This window comes from Ambystoma mexicanum, chromosome 9 (genome assembly GCF_040938575.1).
Source record: "Ambystoma mexicanum isolate Mex_15411 chromosome 9, UKY_AmexF1_1, whole genome shotgun sequence".
Lineage (NCBI taxonomy): Eukaryota > Metazoa > Chordata > Amphibia > Caudata > Ambystomatidae > Ambystoma > Ambystoma mexicanum.
The window spans coordinates 615,852,167-615,873,665 of NC_090931.1; the positions used below are offsets into that span (position 1 = coordinate 615,852,167).

At 46.0% G+C, this 21,499-nt stretch overlaps 1 protein-coding gene across 3 annotated transcripts in view; it reads left to right on the top strand.

The window, feature by feature from the left end:
- The window catches only part of NUFIP2 (nuclear FMR1 interacting protein 2), a 507,895-nt gene extending 491,105 nt beyond the window's left edge, over positions 1–16,790 (top strand). For all 3 annotated transcript variants that reach the window (XM_069615277.1, XM_069615278.1, XM_069615279.1), the window contains exon 4: positions 4,907–16,790. In XM_069615277.1, the coding sequence (XP_069471378.1) occupies positions 4,907–4,959 (53 nt within the window). In that variant the 3' untranslated portion in view covers positions 4,960–16,790. The remainder of the gene's footprint in view (positions 1–4,906) is intronic.
- Positions 16,791–21,499: the final 4,709 nt, after the last annotated feature.

Here is a 21,499-nt window from a genome sequence, read left to right on the forward strand (position 1 = left end):
ACCCATCCACGGCTCCTGCTAGGAGGGACCGGTACAAGAAGTAGTACTGGGGCCCCGATGTGTCTCGGGGCACAGCCGTCCCCGGATTCGGTGGTCTCTGTGGCGGCCAAGAAGAAAGCGGCGGGGGCAACGGCGTCAACTTCAACATCCCCACCGGACGTCGAGGGGAAGAAGCTGGATGCCATGGGACGACAGGTCATCTCGTCGGCGGCAACGGCAATCAAGGCGGCCAAAGTCCTCGCGATCGTGGCACGCTACGACAGCGAGCTGTGGTTCAAGATCACTCTCCTGCCAGACTTTCTCCCGGACGACAAGAGGGCTGAGGCACTGGAGATCCTACAGGAAGGCGAGGTGGCTTCGGCCCACGCCATCACGGTGGCCATGGACTTTGCCGACACCAGCTTTCGTCAGATGGGCAACAGCGTTGGCCTTCGCCGGCGTGGTTGGCTCAAGGCCACCAACTTATGTCAGGACGTGCATACCAGGGTTCTGGACATGCCCTTCGACGGGAACAACCTGTTCGACAAGACAGTGGGCGAGTCACTGCAGGCCATCAAGGCGGACACCGAGACAGCTCGGGCCTTGGGTGTTCTTCGACAGCGACAGCCGTCCTTTCGGAGCTCCGGAGGCAAACAAGGTGCCTCCAAAGGATCCTGCGGCGGTGCATCTACCTTGTGCGTCTATGCAGGCTGCGTATGTGACCCCCTACAGGAGTTCCTTGATGCTTGTTGGAGACCAGCTGACGAACGGCAAGTGAGGAGGTTCGCCAGCAGGTTTCCCCAGCCAGGGAGCATGGCCGATGCCTTCTCATTCCCCTGGGACGGCCTGTTCCTGTATGCGTTTCCCCCGTTGCCATTGCTGCTACGACTCATCAGTCAACTCAGACGGTCTTGGTGCAGGATGATCCTCGTCGCACCGGCATGGCCGAGGCAGATCTGGTTCCCTGACCTTCTGGACATGTTAGCGTCCCCTCCGGTGAAAAATCCGACGGATGCAGATCTTCTCGCCAGGGAAGGAGGAGCCATCCTCCATCACGACCCAGGATCGTTAAACCTGCAAGCCTGGCTCCTGCAGCACTAGAGTTTGAAGGGTACGATATCTCAGCGGACTGCAGGGAGGTACTTGGAAAGGCCAGGGCTTCCTCGATCCTCAACTGCTATGGACACAAATCGAAGAGGTTCTGTCTGGTGCCGTGCAGAGAAGATTAACCTTCTACGGATTACGGCCCCTCAAGTGCTGCCATACTTGCTATCGCTGGCCAATGCGGGGCTGGCACATGCCTCCATTAAGATCCATCTGACAGCTATCTCCCGCTACACCAGAACTCCGGGTCGATCATCTCTGTGGTCCCGTTCCCGCCGGTGAAGGCCCCGGCATGGGGGCTCAACGTGGTGCTGGCCAGAGTCATGGGGCCGCCATTCGAGCCTCTGCAGGCGGCACCGTTGAAGTTCTTGTCATGGAAGACAGTGTTTCTTGTGGCCATCACCTCCGCACAGTGAGTCGGAGAGATCCAGGCCCTCTCGTGTAAACCACCGTACCTGACATTCCACAAGACAAGGGTAGTGCTGAGGACCCACCCCTCCTTCATGCCCAAGGTGCCGTCAGACTTCCATCTCAATGAGCCCTTGGTGCTACCTGTTTTCTTTCTGTCGCCTTTGTCACCGGCTGAGAGGACTTTGCACTCGCTGGATGTGACTAGAGCGCTGAAGTTCTACGTGGACCGCACGAAGGACCTTCGCAAGACACCCCAGCTGTTTGTGAAGTTTGTACCTGTGAACTAAGGGAAGGCTTCCATTTCCAGATGGCTCTCCGGCTGCATCATGCACTGTCACCGGTTGGCAAACCGACAGTTGCCCGGCTGTCCGAGAGCCCATTCAACCAGAGCGATCGTTGCTACCACGGCGTTCTTGTCTGGTGTGCCCCTGCAGGACATCTGGAAGGCTGCTATGTGGAGGTCGATGCACACCTTCACGAGATTCTACTGCGTCGACCGGGATTCCAGGGAGGAGTCCAAAGTCGGCCACACAGTGCTGCGCAACCTGTACGCCTGAAGGTGGGCCTGGTGAGGAGGTAAGAGATGCTTAATGTTGAGCCTTGCCACCTCCCGTGGTTGTGCATGTGTGTACTGCTATGTATTCTTGTATTCATGAGCATGTGCATCCATGCCAGACCCCATGCTGGAGAACAAGGTATTTACCTGCAACTGTTGTTCTCCAGCATGGGTCTTGCATGGATTCACATGCAAACCCTCCCTCCTACCCCTCTGCGGCTCTTCTCTTGGTCCTGCGGCCACTTTATGTGCTACCAAATCTGAAGATGGCTGCCAGAGGAGGGGCTTAGGTAGAGGGGAGTCATTGGTTGGGGACAGTATGACCCAGAGACCAGTGATTGGTTACGAGTAGACAGTCAGTTCAGAAACTAAACTGATTTTTTCTTTACTAAGGATTCCCAGCCTGACGACGGGGAATATTCATGAGCATGTGAATCCATGCCGGACCCATGCTGGAGAACAGTTACAGGTAAGTAACTTGTTCCTTATTAACCTCTCTTTCGACAAAGGTGTGGTCTTTGCTCCCTCAAGGAGGGGTGGATCATGCTGTTTTTGAAAAAACGTAGTCTTGATCCTCAGGTCCCGGATAACTGTCGTCCTATCACGAATATGCCTTTTATCCTAAAGATCATGGATAAAATGGCATATTGTCAGCCGCAAAAACAAGATCAGGATTCTCGGCACACGCCAATCGGGGTTCAGGGCTCAGCAAAGGATAGAAACCGCCATGCTGGACCTTAAATCCACCTTGGCCCTGCAGGGTAGATAATGGTCATCCCACCCCGCTGATGCTCCTGGACCTCTCGGCAGCCTTTGATTTGGTGGACCATCCGCTCCTGGTAACACGCTTAAGGGAGGTTGCCAACTGTTCTCCATTGGCCTGCCAATGGATTTCATCCTTTCTTGGGCCCCATACTGTTCGTGTGGCTGTTTGGGAAGAGAGCTCTGACCTCGTATCCCAAACCTGTGGAGTTCCACAGGGGTCCTGCCTCTCCCCAACACTGTTTAACATCTATATCCACCCACTGCTCGACCTGCTGGACGCACTGAGGGCTCGGTATACCAACTACGCTGAAGATAACCAGGTCCTCCAGCTGAGCGGGAATTATGTGCAGTACTTGGCCGCTATTAATACCATGTACAAAGTCATCCAGGACGGGATGGCCACCAACTAAAATGTAAAAAGATTGAGCTTCTAATGGTGGCTTCTAAAGTCCACTTGGCTTCTAAGGTCCACTTAGATCCTACCTACGTTTTAACAATTGCCTCTAACATCATCGCTGTATTGAAGAAGGTGAAGACGTTGGGAGTCATCTTGGATGAGGAACTCTCTAAGCGTCCCCATGTAGCCTTCATCCGTTCTTCCTGTAGCCTGATTACCAAACGAATCAATTGTATTAGTCCATTTCTCTCATTTAACAACTTCGTCCTGCCCACCACTGCTTTATTCGACTCTATGCTCGACTATTGTAATAGTCTCCTTGGTGGTACGCTGCAAGCCAATATTCATGCCCTGCAGGTCGCACAAAACAATGCGCTCCATGCAATTCGGGGTCTTCCCAAATGTGCCCATGTCTCTGAGGCCAGAAGGTCACTTCACTGGCTACCTGTGAGGCTGGGGATCACCCATAAGATCAAGACCCTGTCCTGTAAACATCAAAGAAATGTGTGCCCTGGCTACCAAAATAACAGAATAAAACCTAATGCAGGAGGTAGGTAGTTTCGATCCGCCGCTTATCCTACACTCATCAAACCTAGATACAAATTGGTGCACTTTGGGGAGTACCATCTTTGATGTCCAAGCCCCTCTGCTTTGTAATCTCCTTCCAGGACATACAAGTGCGATCAATAGTTTAGCCCGTTTTTAGAAAAGAAATGAAGACCCTCCTCTTCAATCAGAACCCTGAATGATGCTTGCCTGTCCCTTCATAACTCCTGCTGACCCTTGATAACTTTGTTTTGTCTTTTTTTCTGCTCTGTGTTGCGCTCTGAGGCCTATGGGCGAGTGGCGCTTTATGAAAAAGTGAAAGAAATAAATATAATCTTTTGCAGCCTCTTTGGTACGCCATTATCTGTGAATTAACAATATTTGCTACGACAAGAATATGTGTACTGTAAAAAAACAGGTAACGACATTGTAGAGCAAAGAGTGTTTGTCCTAAAAGGAAAACCTAGTTTGCGTACACCAGACATGGTATTAGTCTGTCGCAGGCTCTTGTCACACGTTTAGTAGATGTCTTCAAGTCCATTTAGATATATTGAAGGTGCTACCTCCCAACCATGTCGATTTGTGTTAAGTTTGTTTGTGCCTCATCTTTCCCAAATTTCTCATGCTCCTCTGTCTGTATAGAACTACACGATGAGGCAGAATAGGTTGATACGTAGATCGTTAAGAGTTCACAACTGTGGATTCCTCCTACAGAAGGCACAAGATGGCTACGGTTTCTCAGTGAAGCGTTTACGAATCTAAGTGTCCCTTCCAAACCATATTGTTATTCTGGACCCTGGTACCTCCTGCCTGTGCTTCACACCTACATCCCTCTCGTTGCCAATTGCAATACCAACCCCTCCTTTCTTTACTGGCAGAAGCATGTGAAACAAGGCCACCAACGTGGAAAAGGTGCGCCATAGAGGACCTCTTGACATCACATATGTATAGCCTCACACTGTCCATTTGGTGATACCTCTGCTGATTAAGCTGTTCAGATCCATCTTTTTTTACGAGTTTGTCATCAATCTGAGTAAATGTGGTCAATTTCTAGTAACACCGACTAAAATGCTTTACTTTTATAAATGGTCTTTTTCTTTTGTCATTGATATTATTTTTTTTAAATACTGAATGTTTTCCATTTTCAGATCCCAAAAGGATAATTATTTACAATGAAGCCATGGACCATGCTGCACACTGACGGCCTTCACGCACTTAAAGCCTGTCAAATTCTCCACTCTGCAGGGTCTGAGCTGTTGGATTCCCTGCATCTGATGAACCGTTCAATGCCCTGGAAGAGCCAGAAAAAAGAATGATGGGATTATAATATATATATATATATATATATATATATATATATATATATATATATATATATATATATATATATATATATATATATATATATATATATACACATACATACACACTTATATATATCTATACATAGTTATTTAATTAAAGGTTGTCCGAAATTGATTTTAGATTCAAAAAAGAATCGAAGAATTTTCCTGCGGACTATGAAAATGGTACTGTGACTTCTCAAACTCTATTGCCGCCCCCTCCCAAAATGTCTTTGCCATACACTTCCATTTGTTTTAAAAGCATTGTGTGTAACGAAGACCTGGCCCGCAACATGGTTTTAATGGCCTCTGCAATCCTGGAACGCATCCCCATGCCACAGAGCAAGATTATCACCAACTTCAGGGACTTTATATCTTGTTCTTTGGCTATACTAACACAGAGGAGAGGGAAATTGGGACGATTTTAACAGGTCCTCCTTTGGTTAGTGTGTTACTCAGAAGAATGCTAATTCCTCTGAAAGGGAATTATTTAACTTTGCTGTCCTATTTTCGATCCTTTTTTTCCCCTCCATACACCAGTGCCACTGGCGTGTCTTTAACAAAAAAGAAGCTGCCAGTAATCTGGAAAAGTGCATATAGATTGTCTGAAAGGCCTGCAAGCATGTAGGGGTGATTTAACGTACAGTGCTTGGCAAGTATCAATAGAAATACAAACCAAAACACGAGAGCACTCCAGATCTCTCTAGGCATTTAATATATTTCAAAGACTAGCATATGTATGTAAATCCATAAGTGCAACCCCCTCACATGTTCTTGTATTGTAAATTGAGAGCAGTAAATAATACTGCTACTTCACGGTAGGTGTTGCATTGCTCACTGTATATTTTTGTTTTGCTAACTTATCTGTTTCCCTCATCTTCTCTTTGGCAAACCTTTTGAATGGCAGTGTTCATGACCTTTCACAAAGTATCTTCTGACTGCCTGTTCTCTTTGAAGTTATTTAATTTGATTAGATTTTAATTTTAAAAATCGAATTTAAACGAGAGGTTTTTGCCACTTGTGTTCTGTTCAGCAGGTGGTGGTTCTGAGAAGGATGCAATGAGCGATTTTCTTGGCCAACAGGACTTTATTTTCAAAGTATTGTGTTGCTTTCATGTGTTTAAAGCCCAAATTATTTGCGCAAGGTGTGTGCTGTTTTGCCCTTACTGATACTTACTGTATTCGCATTTGTCTAGTGATGAAAGCTGTGTTGGCATATACGATGATGGTGGTGGTTGCAGTACGTAAGACTGGATCAAACTCCAGAGCAGAAGGACCATCATTGTTTGGTATACTGTCTGGTGATGGGGCTGAAATGGCAATTTAGCCTCTGCGCCATCGCTTTCTGGTTTTAAGAGCTGTCCACTCCACTTTGCATAAGAAGACAATTAAACTGTTTAAGTAGTAATTCAAGTACAGTTATTTGTACATTTTGTTAAAAACCTTTAATTTCCCCAAAAGCACACAACTACGCGACACCCAAGAGCATTCTTGGCCAAGGTATACATCTGTCATTAAGACTTTAGTGAACTTCCATTTTGATGTAATTCAGTCTTTTTTCAAAAATGTATTTCCTACAACAGAAAGTAGAAAGATCCTCTGCTCAGCCCCACTTTTGTGTGCTTTGGTGAATTGTGTGTAATATTCAGATACTTCAGCTTTCGTGTCTGCAAGGGTATTTATCGTGTTGTATGTGATTACCTCTTTATTCTTGTGACGATGTTGCTTCTCAGAGTTGCTGCCACCTAAAGGCACTTAGTAAATCTAGTAGGTGCGATGCAGCCCATTACCCAAAGTACACCAGGGAAGTTTTAAGGCTCTGAGCAGAAGCTTTGTCAAATGCCTGGATTAAAATAATTTCAAAGTTAACGGTGCAGGTCTATCGACCCTTCCTGCGTTGTTCAAATATCTGTCTGTTAGACAACAGGAGTTTGCTTTTGTGGGTCTTCTCCATTTGTACCATGCCCCAAGATGCAGTTGTTTCTGGCATGAGTCAATATATGGCTGCTGCTTTCCTGTTTTCCTCCTTTTCAGAATGAATTATTATATAGCTAGTATGTCCCTTGGGGTATCTGATTTTCTAGATCATAATCCCTATGAAGAGCGTCTTTTGGATACTATGCCTATTGCACGTTCACATACATTTTGGATTCGAATTGAACAGCTGAAACCATACTAACCATGCTGAATGCAAATAGTTATCAGACTTTTCCAGCGTTATTGACAATGGGCAGATTTTTTATTTGACGTACTGAAGCTAATTGCTTTTCTCACCAGAGCCCTGTGAAACTGCAACATGTTAGTTCTGTCCTATTTTCTGTTAAATCTTTTAAAGGGAGGTGGTGTCCTTTGTTGGACCCAGGTTATTGTATCCTCTCTCCTTAATCCGCACGGTTGGAAAAAATAAATCCTAGGCCTTCACACTTTTTGACAATTATGTTTAAGGACTTTTCAGGTTTTGTGTGCTCACTATCTCTTTACCATTCGTCCATATATTTTTCGATGGGTGTCCTAGTTTACCTTTATAGTGTTCAGAACCAGAGCATAACAAGAACCCCTGCTCTGAACAAGATTGCAGACCTCGATATGTTGTAAAGCCATTACCTCCCTAGCCCAGAGACCCAAATACCAAGTTGAGATGGGGGGGTAATGATTCTATTCTGGGTATTGTGACCCTGTTGGCTTCTGCCACCCGCAGTTGACTTCATTATAAAGGGCATGGGTTCCAGAAGATGGCATCAAGCAAGTACTCTTCTCGTTTCCTGTAGTGGTGAAAATGCCTCTCAATTTGAAGTCTTGTGTGAAAGATGCAGGCTTTTGTGATCAAGGTGTTTCTACTTTAGCATTGGGAGTACCTGGTGCGTTGCCTTGATGCTCAGCCAGGCGGTGCTCCAGGTTATCCAAAATAAATGTCTTAGGATTCTGTTGATGATGAAACCTGGGGTGCTTCATTTTATTCCAAACCAGAGTGCATGTTTTCCGGGTGGTATCATTTCAGTTATGCTTTAAGCTTTGCCTACAGCACTAAAATCCCTAAATTCTGTTAAGAATTTGTCATGATTCCTAGGATTTCTTGCTGCCCACTCCCCCAGTCCAGTCCGTGAAGGTACCCCTTATGTTGGATGTAAAAGTATTGTGGATGCTCATATGTTGTAGATGACATTTTATTGTAAGAGGAAACAGTATTTTCAGAACGGATGCTTAAATGGCTCTTTGAATGGCATTGCAAAACGTTTGTGCCTTTGGTTTACCACAGAATTTGCTGCAGCAGATAGCATGCTAACGAAACCTCATAGGCTATGGTGGGACCTGAGAGGGTGCCAAACTCTTACGGTTATACCTAGCACAGGTTGGGATAAGAAATGTTGCAATCGCTATGCCCAGTCCCTTTTCGTGGTTGAGGGGGGCGGAGGGTGATTTCTTGAAATTCGAATTCTAAGAGACAAGGCCATAATTTGCACAGGAGTCCTTCCCCCTCAATTTACATTTTTGTGTACCTACTTTCCCCCATAATTAGTTGTGATTTTTATTATGGCTGCTGTCCTGAAATAGGCTTATGATTACTGCCCTCTGCTTCTTGCCTCCCAGCATACCCTGGCTTCGCCACTAATAGAACTGACAAATTAGGGGTCTTTAATGTTTAGATTCTGTTCCCAAAGAAAATGCCCTTTTCCATTTTTTGACCAAAAGGATCATGCATTCTTTAAATTGGTTGCGCTGGTTGTAAATTGGGGCGGGAACTCTACAACATTGCCTGCTGTATTTGTGGCCCCGTCCGATAATTTGAGGTCGCCCTGGGGGGGGTTTTCTTTTTCCAGGACGGATTCCAAGCCGACCAGTCTCCTTCTACAGTTAGGCGCTCCTCCTTTTGAAAGTTGCATAATTTGGAAGGGAACTTGCATTGCTTTTTGAAACATTTCCATTTTTCAAATGCAGCGTCTACTTCGGTAATCCTCACCCATGTTGCACAAGGACAGAGAAAATGGTTTGGATCCACGCCCCTTAGATGAGACTTCCCCTTAGATGAGACTTTACCGTGAATTACCGATTCCATCATGGTCTTAGGTGCAGGTTGGAAATAATCAAAATGTGGTATATTTTTTTTTTTTCCAAGGTGCCATGCATTTGAAGGCATGTCTTTGGGAAGGACGGGAATAGACTTGCACATTCTTTTTATGAGGGTTTTATTAAAGCCCCTTTGTTAGGTTTTTAGTCTGGTTGTTTGCTTAACTTATGTTGCCTCATTTTAGTTTTATCGATGTTTATCATAGGCTGCATTAGAAAGTTAACCCTAAATAATACATACATGTTTCTGCTTACAGAAAAACTGCCATGTTGACCACATGGGTTTTTATGATAGTGCTACAGAATGCTTTTTAAAAAATCTTTTCATACCATTGCTTAATTCTTAATGGCGGTGTTACGGTATATTACTACATATATGTTGAATGTGCAACCCTCTTGCTTTGCATTATGCATGAAAAATGATGTTTAACATCCCTTTTGTAACTCTTGAGGCCTATGGCATTAGCAACATCTCTAGTTTGCGTAGACATGACATCATGAGTTCCAGACATCTGACCTGGCATTGTCAGGTTGACTTTTTCTTGTTGGCATTTCAGAATGAAACTCAAACGAATTTAAGTCCGTTTTTGAGTAGCTAGGCCATGTGTTGCAGGCTGCGTTCTTGTTGTATAGCAGTTAATAAACCATCATCCAATTGAAGACCACTTTCTTTAGTCCATGCTTGGAAGAATACACTATTATGAAATTGCAGGCTGACCCCTGGAACCAATATTTGAAGTCCATATTTGAGTGAAGGATTTGTGCCGATTCCCATTTTCTTTACATTTTGGTAGTCCGTTTGACAATGCTTAGGCTATTTCTTTTGTGCTCCTTATGTTTTTCTCTTTAAATAGCATGAGAATATTCCATGGAGTCATTTTTATTCAAAATGCTCATCATTGAATCTGAAGTGGAAGTTTGAACTAAAGTTACCCATTTTGCCCCATCATGTGGTCCTTTTCAGTGTACAATGGGGAGTGGCCAAGACAGGTAGCCCTACCACTTGCACTTACTCTGTTTACCAAATTGTGAGTGAAATGTCTTATACTTTACGATTTCAAATACTTCTCGTATGTATGCGTTGTATTCCATGGCCCAAATAGTATTTTGTAAAAGAATGCTTTTAGCTGTTCATTCTGCTTGCCATATGTTGGTGGTTTTCTATTCCATCTGCTGTTGGTTGAGGGTAAAATGGCATGGCTATTGGGGTATTCGCACTCGTCCTTTGATTAGCAATGAATAATATGCTGGTGCTTAAAGCCTAGAAATCAGCTGTAAAGGCAACATTTGGTTGAAGGTTTGTGCACTAATTTGGGTGTTTTGTCAATGTTGTCATAGAGTTGTGTCCTGACTGGTTTGCTTTTGCAAGTTATGTAAGCTTCCAGCACACTTTCAAAACTACTATCTGTGGGGAAGGCTACACTGGTAGATGTGTAAAGTCATATTGGAGAATACCACGCCCAAGAGCATCATAGTCTCTTTTGCAGGAAACAGCACATGTTTAGAGAAACTTATTTCAGGGTTCTGCTTGGGACTTTAAACTCAGAACTGCCTCTTTTCATTTCGTTCGTGTTCTTGGTCAGTCATTTTGAAAAATATGTTTAATCTTGGAGTGTATGGGTAACACATTTTTGGTTGGATCCATGCCTTCTTTACTGGCTGACCCCTCCATTTTAAAAAGAAATCTACTCTGAGCATTGTTTTAGTTTCCAATCTGCAGATACTGTTTTCTCGTGTAAACCTGCACAATTGAGAACGATGCACGTAATAGGGCATAGATGTGTGGACATTTATTTAGAAACCCTTTTAGTGCCCGGTAGGCAGTGCTTTCAGTGGGCCGGGCCCCAGCAGTCTCCAAAAAGTAGGGCTGATCTGGGGCCCGCCGATCCCACCATACCGGGACACATTATCCTGCCACGGCTGTAGCCGAGATGGGAGATGCGCCCGCCATTTTAAAGGCAGGCAGCTGTGCGATTGACAGAAGTGCAAACCAGCCACAGGTCACAAGAGAAAGTTATGGTCCCTTTGTTTCCCCTCCCAAGGTCACTGACCCTCAGCGCACCTGGAGGCTCTGATCTAATCTTCGGATTATATCACTGAGCCCGGGGTTCGCAGAGGGTCAAAGACGCCTCAGGCTTGGTGATCTATCTGCTCTGCAGAGCAGATCACAGATCACCGTGCTCGGGGCGTCTTTGTCGGTTGGCAAAGCTTTATAAAAGATGGCTTGAATTGTGTACTTTTCAAGCCATCTTTTATGAAGCTTTGTCGACGGAACAAAGACACTTCAGATTTTGTTGGCCCTCAAAGCTTTTTAAAAGATGGCTTAAATTGTGTACGTTTCAAGCCATCTTTTATAAACCGAGAAATATGTTACATATTTCTAGGTTTATAAACGATGGCTTGAAAAGTACACCAACCGTTGTAAGGTACACATACAAATATATAAATGCTTAAATGCATTTATATATTTGTTTGCGCACCTTACTACAGTTTGTTCACTTGTCAAGCTGTGCCAAAATGGAAGTCACACCCCAAAATGAGCCCCCCTCAATTTCTTACCCCACTTAAAGCACTGCCGGTGAGTGTACATGTGCATTCTAATAGAGTGGGCTGATGGGATCACATTTCATGTAACACCCGGGGGACTTCCATTTTTATGCTCTGTGCCCTATACCTTGTTCCATGCCTGTAAGGAGGACTTTGGGCATAGGATGGGATATCTGCCCCCACATCCACTTGCCTAGAAAAAAGGACCTAAAAAATATGCATACTGTCGTAGCTTGTAAATATTTATAAGGCAGTAATGTCAAATTTGAAAGATACAAGCCCAACTCTTCAAACATAGACATAGAAATAATGAGGTACAAGGTGAAAGGCCAGTATGTAAACCTATTGCCAATTCCTACCAAATTTTTGTTTTTAGAGCTTGAGAAAATGTATGAAGCGTGCCTGGCACATGTGCGTAGGGTATCCGTAGAAATAACCGAATGGAAAAATAACAAAGGAGAAATTACTGAGTTTTTTTGGGCAAATTATTTTGAAATGTTTGTATTTTTTTGTAAAAAATAGGTGGGGTGAGGTAAAGGTAGGGGGAAGTTGGGGGCATTGTGGGGGGGTCCCAACCCCACATTGTTAAAAGAAAAAAGTGCAAAAAAGCCAAAGTAATTTTTTCGTTTTTCGAACAAAATAAATTCAATAATTGCTCATTCGTTTTTTTTATTTTTGGTTATTTCATGGACAGCCACGTGTGTAGACCTCATCAATAATATAAAAACACAAGTTCATATTAAAACACCTCTAACCCAGAATACAATCTGCCCATGTCATTGTCTTATTGTAATCTTAGTGGCAAAATAATCACATAGCAACATCCACAGAATAGCCCACAAGCGATGTCCTTTGGTCCCACCAGCAAGCTTCTATTTAACATCCAAGTAGCTTGGGGGGGGAAATCCAATTACCTTTGTTGATGAAGCGGGCAGTAGCAAACACTGTGGTGTTATGGGCAACTTCCTAGAATCGACCACCAAGGCAAGAGCAGGGAACATGCCTTCCAAGGCGCAAGGGTACATCATGGGAAGGCTGATCCAAGACTTGGGTTACAGTGTCCATTTAAGGGATAACTACAAAATAGACCAAGGTGTGAAAATTGTGGGGAAAAATATGTACCCATGAATTGACCAAATGGAGTGCAGATGAAACTTGGCAACAGTCTAAATGGAGTAATCAAGTTTGAGAAGTGGGGAAAACCAGGAACTTGGCAATGTCTTCACAATTATTTTTATTTTTTATTTTTTTTAAAGTTGCCCATTTAGCCCTTGATCCCCTGGAAGACATGCTCCACCTCAGGAAGATCTTTAACCCCTTCCACATACAGGCACTGTTAAATATCAGTTGTGTACTGTTGGACTCGGATTTGTCCTACCTTCTAATTATGCCTCCCAGTAGCTGCACATATATATTTGTGACATGACAGGGACGGGATTGAACCACAGGTTTATCAAATGGTTGTGCTTCAGAGAAATTGAAGGCACATGGAAATGTGTAGTAATGATCTCCGATCCCTCCCCCGAGCAGTGGTTGATTTAAACTGTAGGATACAGGTTGGATGTAATGTGTATACGGATTTCTCTTGCAAAAATAGATGTTTAATAGTGCAAGTTGTTAAGTTACAAAGGCTAAGTACTACATATGGCTGCTGTGACCGCTCTGAGAAGCACACTTTTCCTCCATTTAGCACATGCAAAATGTGAACTTGTCATTGATAGACATGAACAATGGTTTCACGTTTTGCACTTTGAGTGAGGGAGTTGTCCTAAACTAGAGTTGTTTTATTTCCGTCAAGGGTACCAAAATGATTTTACAAAAATGTTTCTTTAGTCTAAGGTAAGAGGAGTGAGCAAACACCAAGTACTGTCGCTTCTACTTTGAAATGTAGCTTTTCCCCAAGATGCATCCGTTATTTTTGAAAAGCTCTCGAGAGCACAGATATCTTACCATTTCCAACTGGGACACCTTTTTCCCCAGACACATTTAATTAGAAGCGAATGCTAGTTGACTACTAGCCTGTGTGTACACCAGACGGCTGGTTCTGGCAGATTTGAGATTAAGAATGCATGGCTTTTGGAGTAGAATTTCTCTCACTTTTTCAGCTGATTCTCTCACTGAAAAATGATTTTAGATCTGCCTTCCTGCTGTTGGAATTCTTTTTTGCGCCTTCTGGATGTGCCTGTGCCACAAAGTTTGTTTTGAGCACAGGAATTTTTCAGAATTGCAGCTTTCATGGTTGCGTTAATTGTAGCATGTGTAAGAATTAAGGGATGGGGTGCTAAAAATAATTTATAAAAACAAACTATTTTAAACTAAGATTCTTATTCAGGATAGAATCTGGGCATACGTGCCACGGTACTGCCCATTTTCTTACTGGTGGAAAAAGGTCAAATTGTATTAGCAACACAGGAAATAATAATATAACCTCAAACGTTACTGCAGTCCGCGTCTTGCAAACATGAACATTGTGCAATGTTGTTTGTTGATTGTTTTACCTCAATCTTTTGTGTGTGAGGGGGGGGTGGTGAGACTACTGCTTTAGCTCTCGACATGGATTATAGTACCCATTTCTTCAGAGACCAGCTAAAACCGGTGAACATACACATGACCCTCTGAACTTGACTATGTCTATGTAAAACATGTGCACGCCTGGCACAACTTTTTTTACTTTTCTGGCCGGTTTTGCATATGGACCTCAAAATCCCCAATTCAATGCCAGCCTTTTGGTGAGGGTTGAATGTCCATGGTCCCCGTATTATGCCTGATTAAAATTGTGCATGCAAAAGTTTTATTACACCCAGAGGCTACCAACATGTATGGCTCCCAATCCCTTCATTCTAATTAAAACTGCATGTGGACAAACTCCTTCGTCTCAGTCATTTCCATACATGGCTATGAATGTATCCTTCCTATACACAAGTGACCCCCAGTTCTTTAACTTTGCCCATTATTTGTGATGTATATTGTCTATTCTTCTGCATCCCATGGCCAACTCAGTTGATACATGCCTTGCCCAACTTTTCTTTTATGGCAAGATCAGGGCATGCACAGTTATGGTTTGTGGATGTGTTGACAAGTTGAATAGTTTGCTCATCTTTAGGCACATAAAAGTAGTTCATGAATATTTATTTTTAGTAAACTCTAATTCAGGACCGAAGGAATTCTTGGAGGGGAGCTGTTGTGCCCACTACAAACACTGTACTTGTGAAAAACAGATTACCCATAAATGAATGGCCTCTTTGAATGCCAAAACAACTGCTTAAGTTGGTTTGCAATTCAAAAGGGAAAATTACATTTAGTCCATCCAAATATAGGCTTGCTCTTAAAAATGCAAAGTCAACTGTGATCTCATGCTGCCTCCATTGGCAGTGGCATTACAGCCTTGTTGTACTTGCTTCGTTGCATTTATAGTACTCTACCATGCCTTGCAACCGCCACAGCACCAGGAAGAGGGTAATGGGAAGGTGGTCAGGCTGGCATAGATGCATCAATGTTTTTGTGGCATTGACTTTTTTGCACCCATTAGCTGACAAGTAAATCAAAATCTGCAATATCTTTAAAGTGAAACCCTAGGCTGGTTCTTTTTAGTCTGAATCAATGATGTTGTACTGGTGTTCGTACTTGGTGGTTCTCTAGGTTTGACACCAGTGTCTGCCTTTGCTTGAATCTGTGTGCAGGCCGGTCATTGGTGCTCCATCCAATCACCCCTTCATAGAGCGCCTAATGGATAGTAGAAGTTAGTTTGGCCACATCATGTCCTAGTAAATTGCACACTGCAATTTTTACACAATTTCTCTTCTGGGTCATGACCTTGAATTTCTTTTTTAAATGTAGTCCACCGCAGGACCAGGTACTTGTTAGATTTAATATCTAAACAATTCAGTACATTTGATCACAAGGAAGATCTACAAGAGAATTCAAACAGATTTGTTTACCATGTTGCCTTTTGCTCCTTATATTCAGTTTGGAGTTAGGGAGATTAGAGATACTATTGCAAAATCACTTACCTCTTGTAAAATTCAAGGGTAGTTAGTTGCATAAATATGACTCGTGCTTCACTGTGCTGTTCCAGGCGACCTTTCATGTTCTGTTTCTGTGAACCGAGTAAGCTGTTTCCAGAGAGCAGGTTGATTGGGGGGAAGGGGAGGGAGAGGCTGTTAATGTAAAATAAATCTGTATGAATGTCTCCATGTATTAGACTTTGCCCTTTCTCACTACTCACAGCCCGAGTTTCTTTAAAATCCTGATTCGTGTAGCCACCATCGAAAAGCTAAAAATGTACACATTTTCCACAGAACAGTACTTTTAAGCTGCCTGAATGTTAAATGAGTTATGTAGTCCAGTTTGCTTCCTATAAAGAGCGGCAATTGCCATTTGATATCACGGCTTGACGACTATTTTATAGTGCTCCTAATTTGAGTGCAGTTCTTCTAGCTGCAAGTTTGTACATTAAAATTAAGCGCGTGTTTTTTGGGGCTGCAGCAAGTGGAGTGTAACAAAATGTAAGCTCTGCACACATGGATCTTTTGTTGGAGCATTTCAGTCATGCAACATTCACACTTCTTCCTGAACTGAGTTCATCCTACTGCATTGACGGTGCTTGTCATATTAACCATTTTTACATCAAGTTCATAATGACTTGCTCAAAATGTGTTAAAGAGCGTGTCAAACTGAACACCATTAATTCTGCTAGGCGCCTTAAATTGAGAAAAAAATGAAGTGTTGCGAGTTGTTTTCCTTCTGTTTGCTCATTGAAAAGGCTACCTCCCTGATGCATGGGTATGTTTTTATGTTGTCATTTAAACCCTGAACGTTTCATCTCCGTGGCGATGATGCCAAAAGTCCTTGTCATACCACTGAGAATGTCAATGCCGTGGGGCATGTGCCACTCTCTGTTGTCTAACCTGCTAATGTGCTTCTTTACTAATTCAGTCAGCACTGCAGGAGAATCTTTTACTCTCCGTTCTCAGTGCTGTTTTGTAACGTTAACCTTTCTTCTGCACATGTCTGCAATCTATTCGGAAGTCCTTAATTCTTAACTGAGCACTTATTAAAAACAATTCTTATGACCAAATCTGTCTCCTTTAGTAGTTCTTCATGTCTCTAATTGTTGAAATGTATTGTGCCATCACTGGTTAGGCAGTACCAACCCGCAGTTGTGCATTCATGATACTGCACAAAGGCCTGTAAAATAACTCCCCAGCAAATCTTTTCTTACCACGGTTGCCCTTTTCCCACCGTTTCGCCCTTTTCCCATTCTCATGCTATTTTGGATTCTTAGGTCTGGTACATCATAACTTGAGCATTGTGAAATTGTAAAGTTAGGTGAATGTCCGAATGATTGGTCCATCTGCCTCCCATTTATTTTCTGTTGCACATCATTTGGCCGAGAAGTATATCATCTGTGTTGAGCTTATTATTTTTTTTCCCTATGAAATGTCTTTTAGAATTTCTCCCTTCTAGGCTGCAAGTTCTGGTCCACCTTTTTTTCATAAGTCTGATCTACAGTTCTGCCAGTCGTTTGGTCTGGAGCACCGTTAGCCTAATTACGACCTGTGATGAACGATCTGATAAGGCAGTACAGGCTCACAAGTAGCAAAAGTGTTTTTTTTTTTTTTTTTACAGGCCGGTACTGCAGATCACCTTTAATTGCCCCAGAAGGAAGTTTTCAAGAAAACAGTTTAAAGGATCGTCATTGCTGTGAAGAGTATTTTTTAATTAAGCAATATGACCCGAGCGGCGGGGGCATTACCGACTCAGGTAATGCCCCGGGCCCATAGTTGTAGTTAACGAAGGCCCCGGGGCATTACCTGAGTCGGTAATGCCCCGGACGCGAGGGTCATATTGCTATTAGTACCCTGGCCCGCAATATATGCGTGACCGGGGCACTAAAAGCATTTTTTTTCTGTCCCGAAAAGCCGCAGCGTTTCGGGACAGAAAAAAAAACAAGGCCGACCAGGAAAATGGCCGCCGGGAAAGGGAAAACGGGAGTCCGTTTTCTCTTTCCATTGCGGCCTTCGGGAGCGGAGTCGCTGGGAACACAAGTGTTCCCAGCGCATCCGCTCCCGAAAAGAAAAAAAAAGCAGAAGGTAAGTGGGGTTGGGCGGGAGGGAGGGGAGAGAAAAAAAAGAAACGTACCTGCGTCCCCGGCAGGGGAAGATGTAAGCCTCCAGCTGTGTGGAGTCTCCACACTGCTGGAGGCTGCCATCGTCCCCCACCAGGGACACAGGAGCAAGAAGGTAAGTGGGGTGGGGTAGGGAGGAAGGAGGGGGAGGCAAAAAAAAAGCTTACTTGAGTCCCCAGCGGGGGGCGAAGGCAGCTTCTCAGCCGTGGGGAGGCTCACAGTGGGGATGGCCCCGCTTCGAGCCTCCTCATTGGCTGAGGGGCTGCCACGCCCCCCTGCCAAGGATAAGGCAGCTGGAATCCCGGCCGAGAATCAAAGGATTCTCGGCCGGGTAAGGACCCGGCGAGAGCCAAGCAGAATGCGTGTTGCATTCCGCTTGACTCCCGCCGGGTACTAATAGTGATTATAATGTGACAAATAAAAATCGAAATAGGAAGAAACAGCACATTGTATAACCCACAGCTTTGCGGAGAAGCGTCACACGGACAGAAATAAACATCCATTCTAATGTATTGTCCTCCAACGGATTTCTCATCTTAGATGTGTTTGTATCCTGCTTTGCAGTTTTGGAAATGTTTTCTACAGTAGCGGGTGCTGCGCATCATCGTCTATGTCCCTCGACTGTTAAAATTTCCGCCTCCAAACGTGACGATGGTACTATGAATAGCATGCACCGCTCCCTCAGTTCCATTTTTCTGCATGCACAGCATACTCTCTGAACTGTTTGATTTGACTCAGTGATTCTTTTCAACTAACGCAATTCTTTTTCTCCAGCATGGAGTCTGGCATGGATTCACATGCTCATGAATATCCCCCGTCGTCAGGCTGGGAATCCTCGGTAAAGAAAAATCAGTATCAGTTTCGTTTCTGATCTGTCTTTCGTAGTAGTAACCAATCACTGATCTCTGCGTCATACTGACCACAGCCAATGACTGCCATCTCCCTAAGCCCCGCCTCTGGCAGCCATCTTCAGATTTCTACCGCACGTTCAAGTGTTGGGCTCCTCGTGCTATTGCTCTCGAGCTTTAGTGCTTTTTTCGCGCTTTTTCTTAGGAAAATTTTCTCTTTTCCGGTCAAAAGAGCCTCAAGCTCCACCGTTTCTTTATTCGATCAACGGGGACCCGTGTCGGATTCTTCTACGCCCCTCAAGGATGCTTTTGGAGGACACCAGAAGTTTCTCAGGCCCATCTCTATCATGGCCCAGGAGAAGGGAAGTTCGACGCCCGGAAAGCTGTTCAGGGTCTGCCCTGGATGCCAGCTTCAGAATGTCTTTAAGGAGGACGAACACTCCCTTTGCCTCTACTGCCTGCATGAGGACAAGACGCACGAGGCGAAGGACTGTGCGTTTTGCGGCAATATGTCGGAGCGGACCATGAAGGACCGCCATCTGCGTCTCGCCAACTGGCTGGAAGGGAATAGCCCGTCGGGCGAGAAGAAGTCCGAGCGGTCTTCTAAGACCTTTGAGGGCGCCCCGGCGACGGGGGTCCAACAGAAGGCCAAGCACCGCGAGTCCGCTGGCACCGGGAGAGCCGAACGGTCGGGCTCTACGGGCGCCAGGCAGGGTGCATCCTCCCCGGCGCCAGCAACCACGAGCCAACGCTCTGGCTCGGGTAAGAGGAAGGCCGAGCACCCGGCGAAGCTCCTGGAGAGACCCCGGTCGAGCTCGAAGGCCCCATCGGAGGGGGAGCGAGGCGGTGACGCTCCCCCCAAGGAGAAGGCGGTGAGCGCAACTAAGGTGGTGAAAGCCTTGATCCACCCGGCCAAGGCCTCTATCGAGACAGTCGCGGCGGCCCTGGCTCAGCCTGTGGAGACTACACCAGTGGTGGCGACCTCGGGGCCCAGAGTCTCCCTGCCACCGCGGAGGGAGTCCTCTTTCATGCCCATCGACAGGACCCCCGTGAAACCTCAGACGGAGAAGAAAAAGGTTGTCGTGGATTCGGCCTCAACCTCTGAGGAGGAACTGATCGAAGTCTTAAGCCACGGCATTGGCGTGGAAGAAGACCAGCCCGTCGGGAGGGACCCCGACGTAGGAGACAACGAGAACGTCGAGGGTGCCGACGGGGCTCCTGACCGCCCGTCGGAATCGCCTCAACCAGTGCCGCAAGACAACTCGTCAGCCATTTTGTTGGCTATACAGTCCTTCTGCTCGGAGATAAGGACGAGATTGCCGTTACCACCAACGGAGGAACCTCTCCCGACGGGGGACCCGGAGCCAGGCCCTTTTGGGAGCCCTCCTCCTAAGAGAAGAAGGATTCATCCTCCACCTCCTTTTCAACCATCGCGCCCTGCTCAGCCCTCCTCCCCGTCCATGTCCCGTGGAGATGATACGGGGACTGACACGGCCGCGACGGGCACAGACGACAAGGTTTACGACGAGGATCTCCCGTTGTCACCTCCTCCCCGGGCTTCCCCGCCCAACGAGATTGGATCGTTTCATGCCATGATCGCCAGGGCATCCAAGCTTTTCCAGCTCTGCCCGGAAGAGAAGGAAGGTTTCCTTTATCAACGACGCAAGACCAAGAGGAAGATGGTCCTCGCTGTACCTCTACTGGACGATATCTGGGATGAGGGTCTCGCCCTCCTCAAGAACCCATCCACAACGCCTGTGAGAAGGGATCGGTACGAGAAAAAGTACCGGGTCCCGGACGCGGCCCCCTTGTGCCTTCGGGCACAGCCGCCCCCGGACTCGGTCGTCTCTGCGGCGGCCAGGAAGAAAGCGGGTGGGGCCTCGGCCTCTACGTCAACCTCCCGAGGGCGAGGGAAAGAAATTGGACACGATGGGACGCAAAGTCATCTCATCGGCAGCGACGACGATTAAGGCTGCCAATGCCTTGGCTATCGTAGCGCGCTACGACAGGGAGTTGTGGTACAAAATCGCCCCCCTGCTGGACTTCTTACCAGACGACAAGAGGGCGGAGGCCCTAGAGATCTTGCAGGAAGGAGAAGTGGCGTCGGACCACGCCATTACGATGGCGATGGACATTGCTGACACTGGATTTCGCCAGTTGGGCAACGGCGTGTGCCTTAGACGGCGTGGATGGCTCAAGGCAACTGACTTCCGTCAGGACGTGCAGACCAGAGTATTGGACATGCCGTTCGACGGGAGCAACCTGTTTGGGAAAACAGTGGACGATTCCCTACAAGCCATCAAGACGGAGACAGCCCGGGCTCTTGGTGTTCTCCAGCAACGACGGCCGCCCTTTCGGAGCAGCAGAGGCTAGCAGGGTGCCTCCAAAGTTTCCGGCGGCGGATTTTCCACCTATCGTCAAGCGGCCCGTTCATCGTCACAGGAAGCCTACAGGGGACGAGACAAGTCGGGCGAACCCCGCCGTCGTCGCCAAGGAGGACAAGGCGGCAAAGCCTCGTCGAAGCAGGACTGAACCGGCCGTGGGGTCGGGCCCCCACTGAAGCACTCCGGTGGGAGGCCGGCTGGCGAGCTTCGTCAGCGTGTGGGAGTCCATCTCCACCGACCGTTGGGTGCTGGACGCCCTGGCCCAGGGTCACGCGCTCGGGTTTCTGAAGTGGCCGCGCATCCCCCCCGTGGCCAGGAAGGAACCTCACGTCCCTCAACTTCTCTTGGAGGTAAAGGCGATGCTCAAGAAAGGCTCTATCAAGCTCGTCCCAAAGAGGCTTCGGGGCTCCGGAGTTTACTCAAGATA